The sequence below is a fragment of the Trichoplusia ni genome, chromosome 3 (genome assembly GCF_003590095.1).
Source record: "Trichoplusia ni isolate ovarian cell line Hi5 chromosome 3, tn1, whole genome shotgun sequence".
NCBI classification, from domain to species: Eukaryota; Metazoa; Arthropoda; class Insecta; order Lepidoptera; family Noctuidae; genus Trichoplusia; species Trichoplusia ni.
Genome location: NC_039480.1, coordinates 3041165 through 3057525, shown reverse-complemented (window position 1 = coordinate 3057525; position 16361 = coordinate 3041165). Strand labels below are relative to the sequence as shown.

The following is a 16361-nucleotide window of genomic DNA, read 5'->3' as shown; positions in this document are numbered from 1 at the left end:
TTTTGTGTGATATAAGAATACTTGTGGCGCCCTCTGGGTTAAAAGGATTAAATTCCTCAGTGTGGGAGACGTTTTTATCTACAAATATAAATGTAAGTACTCAAAACTGACCCCTAAAGCTAAGGGAATAAAGTTGGATATCAAATAAAACACAGAATTATTGTTATTTAATATATCCTGTCATATATTATATATACCTACTTCATATGTTGGTTACGGCGCCTTATTATACGGATAGGTACAGAGTATATCGTCTTATCATATATCCAATATCAATTCAATTTGATATTGAAAGTACACAATTAAAATAACACGTTTTTCTCGAGATATTTCATTGAAATACTTCTTTATCAAAACACTGGTGACAGCGCCATCTAGTAGCGCTATTGTACAACTTTTGATTGCAAAGAGAATTATTTTTTCTTTCTACACTTATCTTGTGACAGTATGTAAAGATACTCAAACCGAATATTAAGTTTCTATCTTTTTATAAAGGCAAATAGCTGTTGATATAATATTAAGACAATTCTTTCATTTATTTGAGGTAAGTATCAATTTTCATTATTTGACAAAAGTTTTTAAAAGACAACCGCTAATTACTGTCCAGTATTGTAGTACAACTTCAAATGTGTTAGTAAGCAAACCAATTACAATTAACTCGGGTTACGTTAACTAGTCATTGTAAAAATGAAAAGCAATATTTCTTTAGGTTTCTTGGTTGTGATATCAAGACCATTACAACTGAATTGAAATATATCTTGTTAAAATACTAGATTTGTTTAATTATAACGTCGAATATTATTCTGTTATAAAACAGTAACTTTCATTTCATTCCCATTCTGTAATTTTGACATGAAATGCAATTTGATACATAGACATTTTCCATGCTACGTCTATTTACTATGAATTCATTTTCCAATTATTTTTGAATTATTTACGAAATTACTCGATTTAAAAGTTGCTAATATCAATCAATGTAATATTTAATAATGATTTCTGTCTATTTTTTGAAGAATTACCCAAAAACTGAATTATTTTGTTTACAATTTTGTCAATAAAAGTACTTCGATGAAATATCCCAATCTCATAGAAATGAAGAACAGTCAAACATAAAGACAGTAGAAACGTAACAAGCGTCACTTAATCTAGCTTAACCCTAATTACTTGCTACAATATCTCAACTAATTTTAAATTTACGCAAAATTATTTAAATAATATTCGGGGGGTATAAAAAATAACTAATTAACGACACCATTTTTTTGGTCGAAAGAGTTTTCATTTGGCGCGCATTTTGACAGCAGTTTGACTTTGACAGATTGTTTTTTTTGTAGTTTTGTTTTTTTTTTGTTGTCAATCATTAATAGAGTTTGTATATGTGTTTGTATAATGTTTTTTAGACAGCTTTCGACCAAAAATCACATTTAGTGTGTTATTGTAAGGTTTATATATAGTAAGTTCTTAACATCACAATAATGGTATAAATATTTAAAGATGAAGAATGTAAGGGAAGATTAAAATCACTAACTCGTTTCTGGTCGTTTTAAGTTCGAAACATCACATTTTTTTTAGAAAAAATTGAAAAAAAAGCTCAATATTTTTTCACTACCAAGTTTCATAAGTGTGCGTTGGATTCAATAAAAAAAATCTTTTGAGCTCTGATAAAAAAAAATACTATCCCTACTACAACATCCATGGACGGTAGAAATAAGGGGGTAAACAGAAATAGTGCTAAAATTTTAAGTTTTTTTTTTAGTTTTTTACGTAACTAAAATTTGAAGAGATAATTAAAATTATTAAGAAGTTGTTACTAGCGGTACGAAACATAAAATCTCTACGTTACACCTATTGCGTTATTATTGCTGTTCATTTATTTTTAATTGTTTTATGACCGAAATCGAAGCTTGACGCGACATTTTAAGTCAAAGATCACTCATTTATTTATCTTAATTAATTAAAAGAATCTTTATATACCTACTTCGACATTTATAAAATATCGATTGAAAAACCAAAAATGAAATCAAATTTGACTCCTACTATCACGAAAACCGATATCAATAGCTCAGAAATTCTTACAGAATTCTTAAGAACGTTCAAGCTTCGATTCCCGCCACAAAACGTATTATTAGTATTTAAGATATTGCTAACCATGAATTAAAAGAACTACATTCAATTACAAATTTACATGTACACCAAAGTCTACAGAAAGGGTTCGAGCCAGCAAAAAGTAAAAAAAAATAATTGAAGTTTTTAACTCTGCTTCTGCACTACTCGGATAACCGAGTGTGCGGGACTTGTTAGTTCGATTCCCGCGTAGGACAAGCGTTTGTGTGATCCACGAATGCTTGTCTTGAGTCTGGTTTTAATAAGGTCCTACCAATATTTTTTGTACATTCATTGATATTATGTTAAGGAAACAAGTTTTAATAATAATATTGCTTTATAAGTATACTAATTAAAATTTTTCGCTTCTTTTTGAGCATTACCACACAAACATTTTTCTGTAATTATGAAAGAACAGGATTAAATTTTTTAACTTTTGACATACGTTTTGTATATATCCGATTTTTTTGCTGGCCCGTAACTGAAACGACAAAATAAACGACAGTTTATAGAATTATTTTTTTATACATTTCAAAAAATATGTATATTATTATATATTTGTAGTCCGCAGCTTTTGAGTACGTTAGCTTTAAGCATTTTTTAGCTTCTTTGGACTCTAAAAAACATCAAAACTCTAGCTCGTTCTAAAAAATAAAATCATAAACACTACTGCTGTGCGTACAATTTTTGCAAAAATGTTTTTAACCGCTGACATTTTTTACAAGTATCATTTTACTACAAAAAATGTTGTATTCTACTGTCAAATTCGTTAAGGTAAAAATGTTGTTGATCGCTGACGAAATTTTAGTCAGGTAAAGTCTGTGACTTTTGATTTTGTTTCTTTCAGGGGGTAATCTCAGGATGTACTGAACCGATTTTGAAAATTCTTTTAACAATAGCAAGCCACGTGATTAGTGAATGTAGTATAGGCTTTATATACACGGTGATTTTTTAGTCGTCTTACAAACGTAGCCCAGTTCATGTATCCGACGTAAAATACCCCTAGGCGCGATTATTATTTTATGACCAACTAAGATAATAAGTACGAAGAAAAATTTAACAGGAGAAATCTGAAATAGACTCTTAAAAATGATAAAAACACCGCCGCCCCCGCCCCTCACCATTGTTACAAGGCTCGGACAGCGCTCGCAACAGAGCTGTGTTTTTTAAAAAACTACGAATTGCATTATAATATTGAATAAAAATTCCCTTTTAAATTTATTCAAATCTCACAAATACCTATTTTTTTTATCATGAACGTGTTCTAGTCATTGGATACATGAACTGGGCTGCTTTTGTAAGACGACTAAAAAATCACCGTGTATATTAACGAGAAAAATACTGCTCAAGGAGGCAGGCACGGATTAGCTTGTAATTCAAAAATACATTTTTCGAGAGGAAAATTTTTAATTTTGGGAAGGGTAGAAACTGTTTGAAACTAATTTAAAATAGTATCTAAACATCTAAATACAACATTTCTCACTTGCTTAGTTCCATTTAAGATTCTACCCTTCAATATCCCAATGCGGTTATCGCAAAAGTACTCAGCTAGATAAAAGATTTTTTATTAGTATTATTTTTTTCGAATTACCGAAAAAAAAACCATATTTTTTGTGATTTTGTCATCAGAGAATTAAGTCACGAACGACTCAAATAATAATTTGGTATTTTTTTTTAAATATGAAGTTTTTCGAGAAAAAACAACAAGTCCATGTTTCCATATCTACCTGACAGACAAAATAGTTTTATACATTTTCACCTTCATTTTTGACACTTTTGCAAAAACTGTCGTAAGCTTTAGGACAAAACAAAAAAAACGACGACACTGATTAAACACTTATACATGTCTAAGTTATTTTTTCTTACATTATAATGTGTTTCCATTTCATATACAAATAATTATTATGAAAATCTGTCATTTAAATATTCAGTATTCGATACCAAATTTTAATGAAAACATAAAGAAACGCCTACCATCACCCTTCAAACGAAGACTTTAGCTGTGTGAGATGCACTATGCTTTGTAGCGCGCCATCTCTCTTCCACAAATAACGGTCTTGATTTAAAAAATGGTAGTAGGCTCCTACCCTTAAGATAAGCCACATTTCTACAAATGCTAGCACTGAAAAAAAAAACTATAATATATAATACAGTATGTATTAAAAACCTGTCCGATTAATTAAGCGGTTGTTGTGAAGCGTAAAATGATTGATGTGTTTTTATTGAATAAAAAACTTGAGATTTTTCACTATCAATTTATCTATTGTTGGACTGAAAACTTATAAATGATGGCAATTATATAACTATCTAAAATTTGAGTGTTAGTTTAGGAAAAAAAAGCCAAAATTCAGGATAATATTTGTATGCTTTTAATGCTAAAGAAATCTTGATACTATATTAAGACTTATTTCTTTTTTTTATATTCTTTTAACGAGTTTACCAAGACACTATGTCCTTCAAGTATCAGACAAGGTTTTTTATACATACTGTGGAATAGTTTAGACGCTAATGTCAAATGCAATTGCTAGAAGGTGACGGTTGGTTTCGAAATGTCATTTTTAAACATTAAAGAGATTTTAATTGCTTGTAGAAGTGTAGAAATGGAGTTTACCTAAGGGGTCTACTATCTAGGCAGCTACTCGTGACAATGAAATTTTTATTATTAGCTAATCGTTGCAAGATATGTTTTTTTCGATAAAAAAATATTTGGTTTACAAAATAGAAAAACATTACTTGGTAAGATGACGTTTTTAAACGTTTAAGGACAATTTAGTCAAAATTTTGGTGTTTTTTTTTTTGTTTCTGAAATAGACGGATGTAGAAATGTGAAAAGACAAAAAAAAACAGAGTTGTGTAAATTTGTTTTTTTTGGCACTTGCCCTTATTAAAAGTGGTGTGTTTAATTTTATGTATACATTTAAATTTCATCTGTAAGTTTTTGCAACGTGCTTAAAAAGGCCCGGCCTTATTAGAAACACGGGTATTATTTAAAAAAATCTACTGATCTTCCCAGGCAACTTTGAATTTGATAACAATTTTGTGTGAGATTTTCTTGAATAGTTTATTTGTTCCTTCAGAAAATATGCTTTAATTCAGGCACAGAAGTGGAATGGAAATCATGACTGGGCCTTATTTAATCACATAAACACAACCTTGTTACAAATTAGTGATGGTCAGAGATAAAAAACATTTTGGTACTGCATTTCAGAGCAAATTTTTTCATCACTTTTTTAGTACATTTATAAACACACCACTATTATATATGTGATAAATAAACAATAACAATTAAGGCATTCTAGATAAGAGTAGAAATACTACTTTACAAATACATATTATACATATAAATACATATATATTATTATGTAGCCGAGTCTACTTTAATTTAAGGATTATAATATTTGGTGTTCTGAATCTTAAGATACGAGGATAGAAATTAAAAATATACAAAAGGAAAAAAATACAAAAAAAATTGCTTTACCCTATCTAAATTACTTTTTTGTTTCATTAATTTATATATTTTGCTTTTTTTACCTATCTATCTACCTTAATTAGAGCGAAGCCTTACGTTATATATTTTTATTTCAAGGTTACATATGAAGGAAGTAGATGCAAAGGCCGCCATCATATTTTCGGCTCACAATACATATGGTTTTAATTCTATAAGCACTTAGGCATAATAAATGATTTTTTTTACTAGCTTTATGTCAACTACTGCTAAATTTGACTAGCTAATATTATTTCTTGTGATATCAGAGGTTGAACCTCTAGTCGCGTGGATGTTTATATTAAAAAAGATTTTTTTTATTGAGAATTTTTCGTCATTCAAATTTTGATCGACTAACAATAATGTATGTTTAAATTTTGTATCTTCATTTCCCGAATACTCAACTAAAAAGAAACCACTCTCAATTTATTAAAAAGAAATGCAATTTTTCTAAAAAACCTTTTTTAATATAACGAAAACACGCGATCGACTTTCCTTGATTGACTGAATGCCCAAATTGACGTTTTATATCCTCTTCGAAAAGACTTTTCACACTTATTTTTTATCAAGACCACACTAAGGGCCTTATTAAATCCATTCATTTTTCAAGGTTTTAAATAAACATCGATTGAGATCCAATCCAGTCAAATATTTTAAACTTACTAAATACATTATAATCTATGACTAATTCCGAATATACGTCAAAAAAAGACCTGATGCACTAACATGTATTTTTTCCGCCATTTTTAATACGATTATATATTTTAAGTACTGCATCGTTGATTTGAAAGGATTTCATGTATTCCTAACTTAAATTATAATTGTTTAAGCTACTTTGATCATTTATACCTGGATTTTCCATTCGTTTTGATTCTTTGCCGGTCTGAAAGAAATAGTCGGGTTGGTATGGCCTTGTTTAAACCAAGCGTATAGTCATTCTGTGTCTATTCGCCAATATGTGGACGTGACACTACAGTTCGTCACCGACTGTCCGTAGTAATAACGACATGTCATTCAGGTGTCAAATAACAATGATCTGACTAATGCTGGCACATGTTTCGCTGATGACTATACCTCTGGTTTGTGCACAACCATCAAGAGCCAATCAATAGCTTGATCGCGCCAGTGCAGTCAGACTAACTCTCCAAAAGACTCCCATTTTAGATCTTTCACAATATTTTTGAATACAATATGATATTTTAATGCGTTTTTCGTTTACCTAACCCTAAAAACTTATACGAAGCGAACTATAACTATATACTATTATTACACAGTTTTTTCTCATCGTTCTATTTCTGTACTCGCCATTTTTATTCCGATTTTGACAGCTGTCGAAACTTGTATTTAAAAATGTATTTTTAACGTTTTTCAATTCTAAAGAATTTCTCATTTTTTGATGAGAATTGTATGTTGAGACATGACCGTTTTTGCAGAATATTATTTTTATCGCCTAATTGCCATGTAATATATGACACGCAAGTTTTATAAACTACTTTATATAGATATACAAGCAAATATTTTTGAATGTATATTTTACACATTATAAAATAAAGTCAGTTTTAAGTCGCGGGAGTGTAGACACTCGATCGAAATATATCATTATATATACGAAGAACTTATTTTAGGGACATTTTATTTTAATATTGGTGTTGGGTTAAATATTATATATACTTACTTACATACTATACCCGTTAAGAGTTGCCAGGAGTCCGAAATAAAGCCCAAATCTCACTCAATTCGGGCTTTAAAAAATCTATTTTTGAATAGATTATTCTTTCTCATCCATATCAAATCATATCCGGATTTTAACCGTTTTCATTAGCCGAGTTACCCGGTTTCCCTGGCAACACTATAACAAGGTGGAAATCAACGAAAATGACGAGCTTTTCTCAGTTTTCGTTGAAGAGTCGGGCTAATCCCTGTTCATAAGAATTTTTATATAATGTGGAGACAAAAAACTCTTTGATAAAATCTTTTTTTAAGATGCCTTTTCCAAAGTCATATACTAAAGGCTTCCAATTTTTGTGGCACCTGAATACCATTATGTTATAGAGCGGCTGCCTATCCGACCAACGCATGTTACTAGGTAACACAGCATCCAAGAATGCTCTTTCATATATTTCTCCAATTAAGCGCCCAAGTCCGCTTTCAAGACATTTCTTGAGACAAAAAATTCTATAGATGTTTCTATATCTGTTCTGTGTTTTCCGAATTAATAAGTCAGGAATTTGGTTGGTTTCAATGGGCCTTAAACGGTTCATAAAAGAGCCAAGTTACTGCCGTAAACGTTTCTGCATTTCACAGTTGGCCTTAATTAGCGCTTTATAATAAGTTTGAACGGTTTGATATCAAATTTTTGCCTCCACATCATACACAAAGAATGATATATAAAAAGTTTGACAGTCCAAGAATAAGTGTGAAAACCCTTCAAGACATGAAAGAACTATTTTTAGTACAATAGTTTTAGTTTATTTATATTATTATTATATCATATATCTTATGTATAACTTTTCTAGCGATATGTCTGCCACGAATTTTCTCTACGCTGAAGACGAAAATAAAACACAGCTAAACGTCAAAATAAAAATTCTAACAGTCAAAGATGAGTTTGAATGTTTTCTGTTATTTTTTTTTATCGTAATTTTTTGGTTTCTCGTTTTTTTTTTTCATAATTCGTGTGCGTTTGCTTGGCGTTTCTTTTTAAAAGCAGCGATTTTTTTTTCATTTTTTTTATCCTTTTTTGGGTTTCCTATCTATAATTTCTCACTGCATAGCCATTTAGGGCCGGCTTCCAGTCTTACTGATGATATCATATTTCACTTCTAGATTTTTCCACTACTTTTTTTAGAAACCACAAAAAAAGATAACATTCCAATTCGTATCACCATCTCGCAAGAATTCCTTTTTTCCTTTCGCGCTCCTGCAAAGGTACAATCATACCTTTTTATTTCTTTTTATTACAACCAAACAAAGCGAGAAATAACAAAAAACATTCAAACAAATACAATATAGTTTTAATTTAATAATTAATGTATAAAATACGATTTTTTTATACAAAGACGCATCGGACCGCACAAGCGTGCGTCGACAAAATTTTTCAAAAAAGACTTTTCCAACTACAGCATTTTAGTATTTTTTTTATAAACACTAACCTCTGGCGAGGGAAATATGAAAAGGAAATAGAGAAAAATCTCTCTTAGGAAAAGAAAAACGAAAAAAAAATAGTTTTTTTTTGGAAAAAACGAGAAAGAAATGAAGAATTAGCCGAAATAACGCTACTTTAGCGTCGTCCAAACTTTTTTTTTGAGAAAAGAACTTTTTTTTGTTATAATTTCCTCTAACTACAGTAAATGGTTATTACACTTATGTCTAGGCAATAAATATTTTTTTCTTTTCACTTACACTTTAATATTATAAATAAATCTAATTTTTTTTCTACTTTTTCTTTCGGATCAGTAGTGTATCTTTTATCTAGACACAACCTTTTTTTATAACAGTATTTTTATTTTACGGATTCCTGATTTGGCAATGGCTTTTCCAGAAAGAAAAATTGTGACTAAAATGAGAGATGGGCGACTTTGAAAGCCGACTTCAAATCATCTAAAAGTCGTTTTCCCCAACTTCATTTCTCAACATATCGTAAAATCCAAGTGTGCGCATAGGGAAGAATATTTCCTCGATGTTTTAAATACATATCATCTGCGTACTTCAACGTCTAAAGACTAAAAAAGTCAAACGACTATCATTCTTCCGACTTTCACAAAAGACGAGCCGAAACCGCGAAATCGGCTTCGAGCTCCCAAGCTCTACTCATAGATATAAGTCGTTATAATCGACTTGGAAGCCGACTACACCTAGCCAATCCGACTTTAAATCGGACCAAGTCATAAAGCCGACTTTTTTCAAGCCCATCTCAAAAATGTTTGCCATACCTATTCGTCTACCATTCCTAGCGTTTTCGGCATATATAAAAGTTTTTTTTTTATAAAATTCTTCTCACTCGGATGTTCCATTTTACTCTAAACATATTTCCAAAAATCTAATTTTTTTACTCGAATATTTTTTACTTATTTCGTAAAGATGACAGATGTTTCGACCGTAAGTAAAAAAAACTTATTTTTTTTCTTTCCGCAACCCCATTTGGCCCGCGTGACATGTATCCTTAAGACTAACTTATTTTTTAGACTTATTTTATTTTTCTATATATTTTCTAAAAGTATTTTTTTACCATATATCATGCTTAATTAAGCAGAAACGGAGTTGCTGTAGATATATTTGACTCACATTTTTCTTTATTTTTTGCTTGTTATCGTCCCGTCCCCGAAGCCATAATACCACGCGAACGCAATTCTGATGTATTTTTTTTCGTTATTCAGACAAGGGAAAAACCAGAATAAAAGTAAATGAAATAAATAAAATTAAAAATGTCATTAATTGACTAGATTAGTTAAAAATCTTTGGTAAAACAATTTTTTGTAAATTTGGAAATCCTTAAATATTTTCTTATCATTAATTTTAAGATAGCATACTTTTTCACCAAAATATATACAAAAAAAAGTACAACTTAGCCAAAATTTTCTCAAACATTTAACAAATAACATTTAAATTTTTATTTAAAACTAAAATTAACAAAATCTTTAACTTTTTTTGATATAATATGACTAGATCTCGGTAACAATACTTAGATTTCTTTGAGAAACCATTATTGTACACCAAAAACTTTTTTATACATTTTAAAACAATTTAAACAACATCAAAATGTATTTTTTCTCAAAGAAAATAACTAAAAGTATCGATTCTCACATTTTTTTGATATTACATGAGCTTATATTTAAACAACACCGAAATAGTTAAAACATGAAAGAAGATTTTTTTTTTCAATAATGACAGTTCGAATTTAACAAAAAAATATACATTTCAAATGTCTTTTAGTTGAAGCTATGCCTTGTTTGGCAATCCTTTTCTCAAATGTATATTTTTTTGACACAATATTGAAGTTAAAAATTAAAAATACGACACAAACCTTTATACGACGGCTAATTGTTTTTTTCCCTTTCAACATAGATTTTTAAATAAATTGCTTGAAATTTGAAGTATCAAACAATGTATGACAACTCAAAAACTATTTAAATAAAGTATGTGGTCATAAAATAATACTAACATCTTCATTCGGTTTTCAAGTCAAAAATGTTTAAATACAAAATAAAATAAAAATCATCAGGCTTTAAAAAACCCAAGAATCAGACATTAACCGTCGTAATAAAGGTTTTAAAACTATAGACTTTCAAATCATGCTTTCTTGTCATAAAAATAAGTTTAGATTTAAATAAACCGAAATCACATCTGATTGTGCATGTTAAGAGTATTCGCCGGCGTCTGGCTCTGGCCTCAGACCAACAGACTGGGGGCTAGCCACTCGTCCTCTCCGATCTGTAATATGATAAAAATAACGCCGTAATTACACACGGTTTTAATAAGGCCAATTTTTTAGGATTTGATAAAAATGGCAAAAATGAACAAGGTTCTAATAAGGCCCCTTTTTCGTTATTCTTTTTTTATATAAAATGGCCATTAATTTTAAAGAATAATTAAAATAAATACATTCCCCCCGTACTTATTTTTAATTAAAACTGTCCTGCTAAATCTTAAAATGTTAAGCTTGATTCAATAAATACAGGGTCCACGATTGTTACCTATTGTTACATTGTGGAATGCAACAAAGAATTGAGTATTGTGTATTGAGTAAATTTTGATTACATTTTTATTGAAAAAAATTGACATCTTGTGAGCGCAATAAAATTTTAATAAAAATTATTTCCTTACCGGCTGAACTTGAAAATGCTGCACCGGGTAGTGCAACACCTGCGGGGGCTGTGACATAGCGGCCACCCCCCCGACACCACCCCCCACTCCAGACCCCAGGGCCCAGGGCAGCTGCACTCCTCCCATGCTGGAACAGGCAGCTGGATTAGCCCATTGCCCAAACTCTTTACTGTAAAAAAATAATACGGACTCTGTTGGGCATAGCACACATAAACATATTTACACAAAAAAAAGACATTATTTAAAGTCTCAATTCCGTCTAAGAGGAAATAAGAAAAGCCAATTTGAAAAAATGCATTTTTTCACCGCATCAGTCATTGCTTTATCTCGATTTGCTGTTATAAAGGATCAGTATAACTGTATCACTTAATTTACCAAGACACTTCATGCGAAGAACCCAGTAATATTTTTAAACTTATTCTTAACACGCATAGGCCTTATTGGGATTTAGTCTAAAGCGCAATGGAGATTAAAACCTTTGCGCTATACAAGAACAAGGACACCTACAAAGGTACCTACAAAAATGTTAGCTATAGAAATGAAAATAAATAATTACCCCATATACTGCTGTTGGTACCCCGCAAAAGCTTGCCCCGCGTAAGTGTACCCCTGGACACCTTGGACTCCCTGCAGGAAGCCCCCAAGCTGCTGGGGGTAAGTGTTGTACCAGTAAGAGGTTGGGGGCACTCCGCCCGCGGTGTACGCGGCACCGAATGGGCTGTAGGCGGTTGGCAGCTGAAAAAAAACCCGGTTAAGATTGAGTTACAATAATGATTTCGCACAAATAGGAAAAAGAAAAAAAATGCAATGTAAAGTGTGTCCGTAGCATTCGGTTCTTAACCTCCATTTTTAAATTTAGTATTTATTGTTATACTACCAAAAAAGATTTTTATAAAATGCAGTTTGTGAAATCAAATCTAGCTATCACAGTTCATGAGATACAGTTTTGTTACAGGTGTACAGAGAGCTGTGCTTCAGTAATAAGGTTTCGTTTTTAAAAATATTTTGAGTGACATTGACTAATATTATGATAATGACGGAAGTTATATTTTATTCATTTGACGTTTCTTTTAGATGTTAATTTATTAAATTAAGATAATTCTTATATTTGTCAAAAGCAATATGTAAGTTTGACTTTTAATTTAAATTAATTATGATTATACATTATTTAAATCACTTAAATAAATTATCATCTGATAAAAAACCATGAGGATGTTGTTTATTTGTTAAATTGAAAACATAGACATTAACAAGATTTTAATAAGCTTTATATCTCTTTACTTTTCGGTAATTCTCTCTTATATCTTTTCAATGCAAATATAAATAAAAAAATAATCGTGTTCTTTTACACAAAGAGACGTCTTGTTAGGAAACCTTGACCTCAGGGATGCCAGTTAAGGCCACTCACCACTAAAGCCTATTATAGAAGTTTATTCTCACCTGGCCCTGAGCTTGGGCGTTGTTAGGGTCCCCGGACTCCTTGCCCCAGGAGCACTTCACCGGTTGGCCGTTAACATCAGTATTATGCACAGCGACGATGGCGTGGGTTGCGCTCTCCTTTGTTGAGAATCTAGAAACGAAATAATTATTAGTATTATAAGGATGAACTACTAGTCCAATATTTGGATTCGTTTTTATTATTTCGCTTTGATCACCCGAACACTCACACACAGTGTCCGTGGTGAGCTCTACCGGCCACAAAAAAAGCAAGCGAATACAATAGAAAATATTTTACCCAACTGTGGTTTTAATAAGGCCCATTATGATTTTATAATTAGAATGAGAGAATTTGAGATCCTATGATAGATATCTAATTCTTTGTGCCTGGCTCGATCTGCTCACACAAAAGGTACAACCTTCAACAGGAACGCAATTTGTCTGCAGACATTGTGACTGGCGTTGTCGCTCCCGTATAGGCCTTGTTAGCAATCAGTGCAAGTGAGAAAATCAGAAAAGCTACAAGGCTGTTCTTTCAATCATCTGCCAAAGATTTTAGAAGCGACTGATGATGATGATAGATCTAATCAGATTTTATCCTTACCTGATAAAAGCGTATCCCTTATCCTTGAAGACTCTGATCTCCTGGATGGTGCCGAAAGGCTGGAAGGTCTTCTGCATCAGCTCCTCGGTCAGACCAGTGGTCAGACCGCCGCAGTAGACGGTGCAGTTGGTTGGGGAGCTCTGGTTGTACACCTCGTCGAAGGTCAGAGGTTTGGAGTTCACTGGAAGATGGCAAGGTTGTGTAGTTAGAAGATTGTATCTAGTGATGTACTTATAACTACGATAATGCTAAATTTTATAATTGTATTCTCATGTAAGTGACAATGTCTTTTTTGAGAATAAATGATTTGATTATACAAGTAGTACGGTCGAAATAATTATGTTGTATCTAAGTTATTACAGAAAAAAAATAGTTTTTGCCTGTTGGTCTAGTGGTTACTTGCCCTGATTATTATACCGCAAGACGTGGGCTCGGTTCCCACCCAGGACAAATGTTTATATGATGAGCATGACATTTGTTCTGAGTCTGGGTGTAATTTATCTATAATATGTATGTTTTTTAAAACTTGACCGGTTACCTTAACCGAAAATATATGACTTAACCGATTTTATACTATTTCAGACTAAAGAATTACTAACTAATAAAAAAATCAAACATAAAAACAACAACTATACCTGCACTTAGTAATTTCACACATCGCCATCTAGCCTCAAACTAAGCAAAGCTTGTATTATGAGTACTAGACAACTGATAAACATACTTAAATATTTCTAAATGAATACATATCCCTACAAATATTATAAATGCGAAAGTAACTCTGTCTGTCTGTTACGCTTTCACGTCTAAACCACTGAACTGATTTTAATGAAATTTGCAACAGAGATAGAGTTGACCTTGAGAAAGAACATAGGATAGTTTTTATCCCGGACTTTTGAAGAGTTCTCTTGGAAACGCGATATAACCGACCTCGACGCGGGCGAAAAGCTAGTTATGGATAAATTACACCCAGACACAGAACAAATGCTTTTGAGCCACCCGTAGCAGTCTGACGGGTTCTCATCATACTAAATACCGGTTTTCCTTACAAGTACAAAAATATATTATTAATATTATCTTTACATTTCGTTCAAAGGAAACAGTTTTAATCCACACCAAGTCTTAATTTCCGCTTTCAAGGTAAATTCCTTCCGAAAGCGGTGACGTAACATCCGTCTTTAATATTCAGAGGAATACCTACAGTTGGCTACAGAAGTTGGGTTTAACAACCAGTTAAATTAATGTTGGGTAATACTGACATAAGGTATTTGACTAAATCATTGGCCTAGCCTTTTCCCAACTATGTTGGAGTCGACTTCCAGTCTAACCGGATTCAGCTAAGTACCAGTGTTTTACAAGGAGCGACTGCCTATCTGACCTCCTCAACCTAGTTACCTGGGCAACACGATACCCCTTGGTTAGACTGGTTGTCAGAATTTTTTCAAGCTTCTGACTACCTGTAACGACTGTCAAAGATGTAGGAATAACAGCCGGGACCCACAATTTAACGTGACTTCCGAAACACGTAGGAACTCGTTATGACAAAGATGGTCACCCATCTACAGACCAACCGCGTCAAGCATAGCTTAACCTGTGATTGTATCACTTATGCGGTTCTAGCTCTGTCTAGTCCGACTTAGGTATTTAAAAAAATATTGAATAAGTATTTATTTTATCACATCATTAAAAAGTCAGGAAGATAAAAAACACTTAAGTTTGGTAATAGGGGCTAAACACATCACTTGCTAGTAAACAGCGTACTGGTAAGTGACGTCACACGAGATTTTAAATCACTGTATCCCCTTCATTTAAGTTTCCGAAATAAAATAAAAAAATTATACGTGTGTAATATTTTTTGGACCTATCTATGTTTTTGTTATTCAAAATTCTCTTCATGATTAAATCTTTCATAAAAAAAAACCTTTTTTATTTACGGCCAAGACTTGATAAGCAAAAACATCTTTAAAATATAAGCATAGATTCAGCCTAACTCTTCATCTTCAAAGTCTAAGTAAATAAATTACAAGAAATTAACATAATTAATTAGTAAATTAATCAAAGGTACATAATTACTGACAAAAGATTCAGGGCTTAACCCTTAACGAAACATCAAAGCGTACCGACACAGTTAAATTCAAACATTTGTTTTCGGAGCCCTTTGAAGAATGATGAGTTGATCCCACTTCAAGTAAATAACGGTTAGGTATTGAACTGAATATTTAAACTCGGGTTTAATGGGAGAATTAACGTCAGTCAGTTTTAAAACGTTGAGCCACTGGAATGATCAAACGTTTGAGTCAAAAACGTGTTTGTAGTTGATCTTAAAATATATATTTTTATGTAACTTAAAAGATACTATGGTTTAATCACGCGTATCCCCGTATATATTACAACCGGTCTCCCTAGATTGAAAAAAATGATTCTCTCAATACGGAATTAAATCTTTGTTTCCCAGTGGTTTCAGAAACATTCAAGTCACATGCACAAGACACCCAGACTCAGGACAAGCATTCGTGGATCACACAAACGCTTGTCCTACGCGGGAACCTTAACCACACGATTATCCGTGCAACCGCGTCACTATATGAGGGATCCCGATAAATACACGTGAGTAAACTGTTGAATCTTTTGAGAAATTGAACATAATTGATTGTTGCGAAAGCGGAACTAATTTCTTTGATTGAAACTCTAATTTACTTCTAAAAGAATCTAAATTGTTAATTATAATAAATTAAATCATATTTTAAGCACGATATAATATATACAATGTTTTTCTTCAACATCTTTTAAATTAATTAATGACATTTCCAATGGCTCAGAAGATTGACTACTCGGATGATCACGTTTTGAGACAGTCAGTCCGTAGATGGGTGACCATCTATGTCATAACGAGTTCCTCTGTGTTTCGGAAGGCAC

General features: G+C 31.9%; 1 protein-coding gene across 4 annotated transcripts in view; it reads right to left on the bottom strand.

The window, feature by feature from the left end:
* Positions 1–10404: 10404 nt before the first annotated feature.
* The window catches only part of LOC113508891 (nucleolysin TIA-1), a 172017-nt gene continuing 166060 nt past the window's right edge, over positions 10405–16361 (bottom strand). For all 4 annotated transcript variants that reach the window (XM_026892056.1, XM_026892058.1, XM_026892055.1 and 1 more), the window contains 5 exons: positions 13449–13629; positions 12848–12977; positions 11964–12142; positions 11408–11576; positions 10405–11014 (listed from right to left, as the gene is read on the bottom strand). In XM_026892056.1, coding sequence (XP_026747857.1) covers positions 10973–11014; positions 11408–11576; positions 11964–12142; positions 12848–12977; positions 13449–13629 — 701 coding nt within the window. In that variant the 3' untranslated portion in view covers positions 10405–10972. The remainder of the gene's footprint in view (positions 11015–11407; positions 11577–11963; positions 12143–12847; positions 12978–13448; positions 13630–16361) is intronic.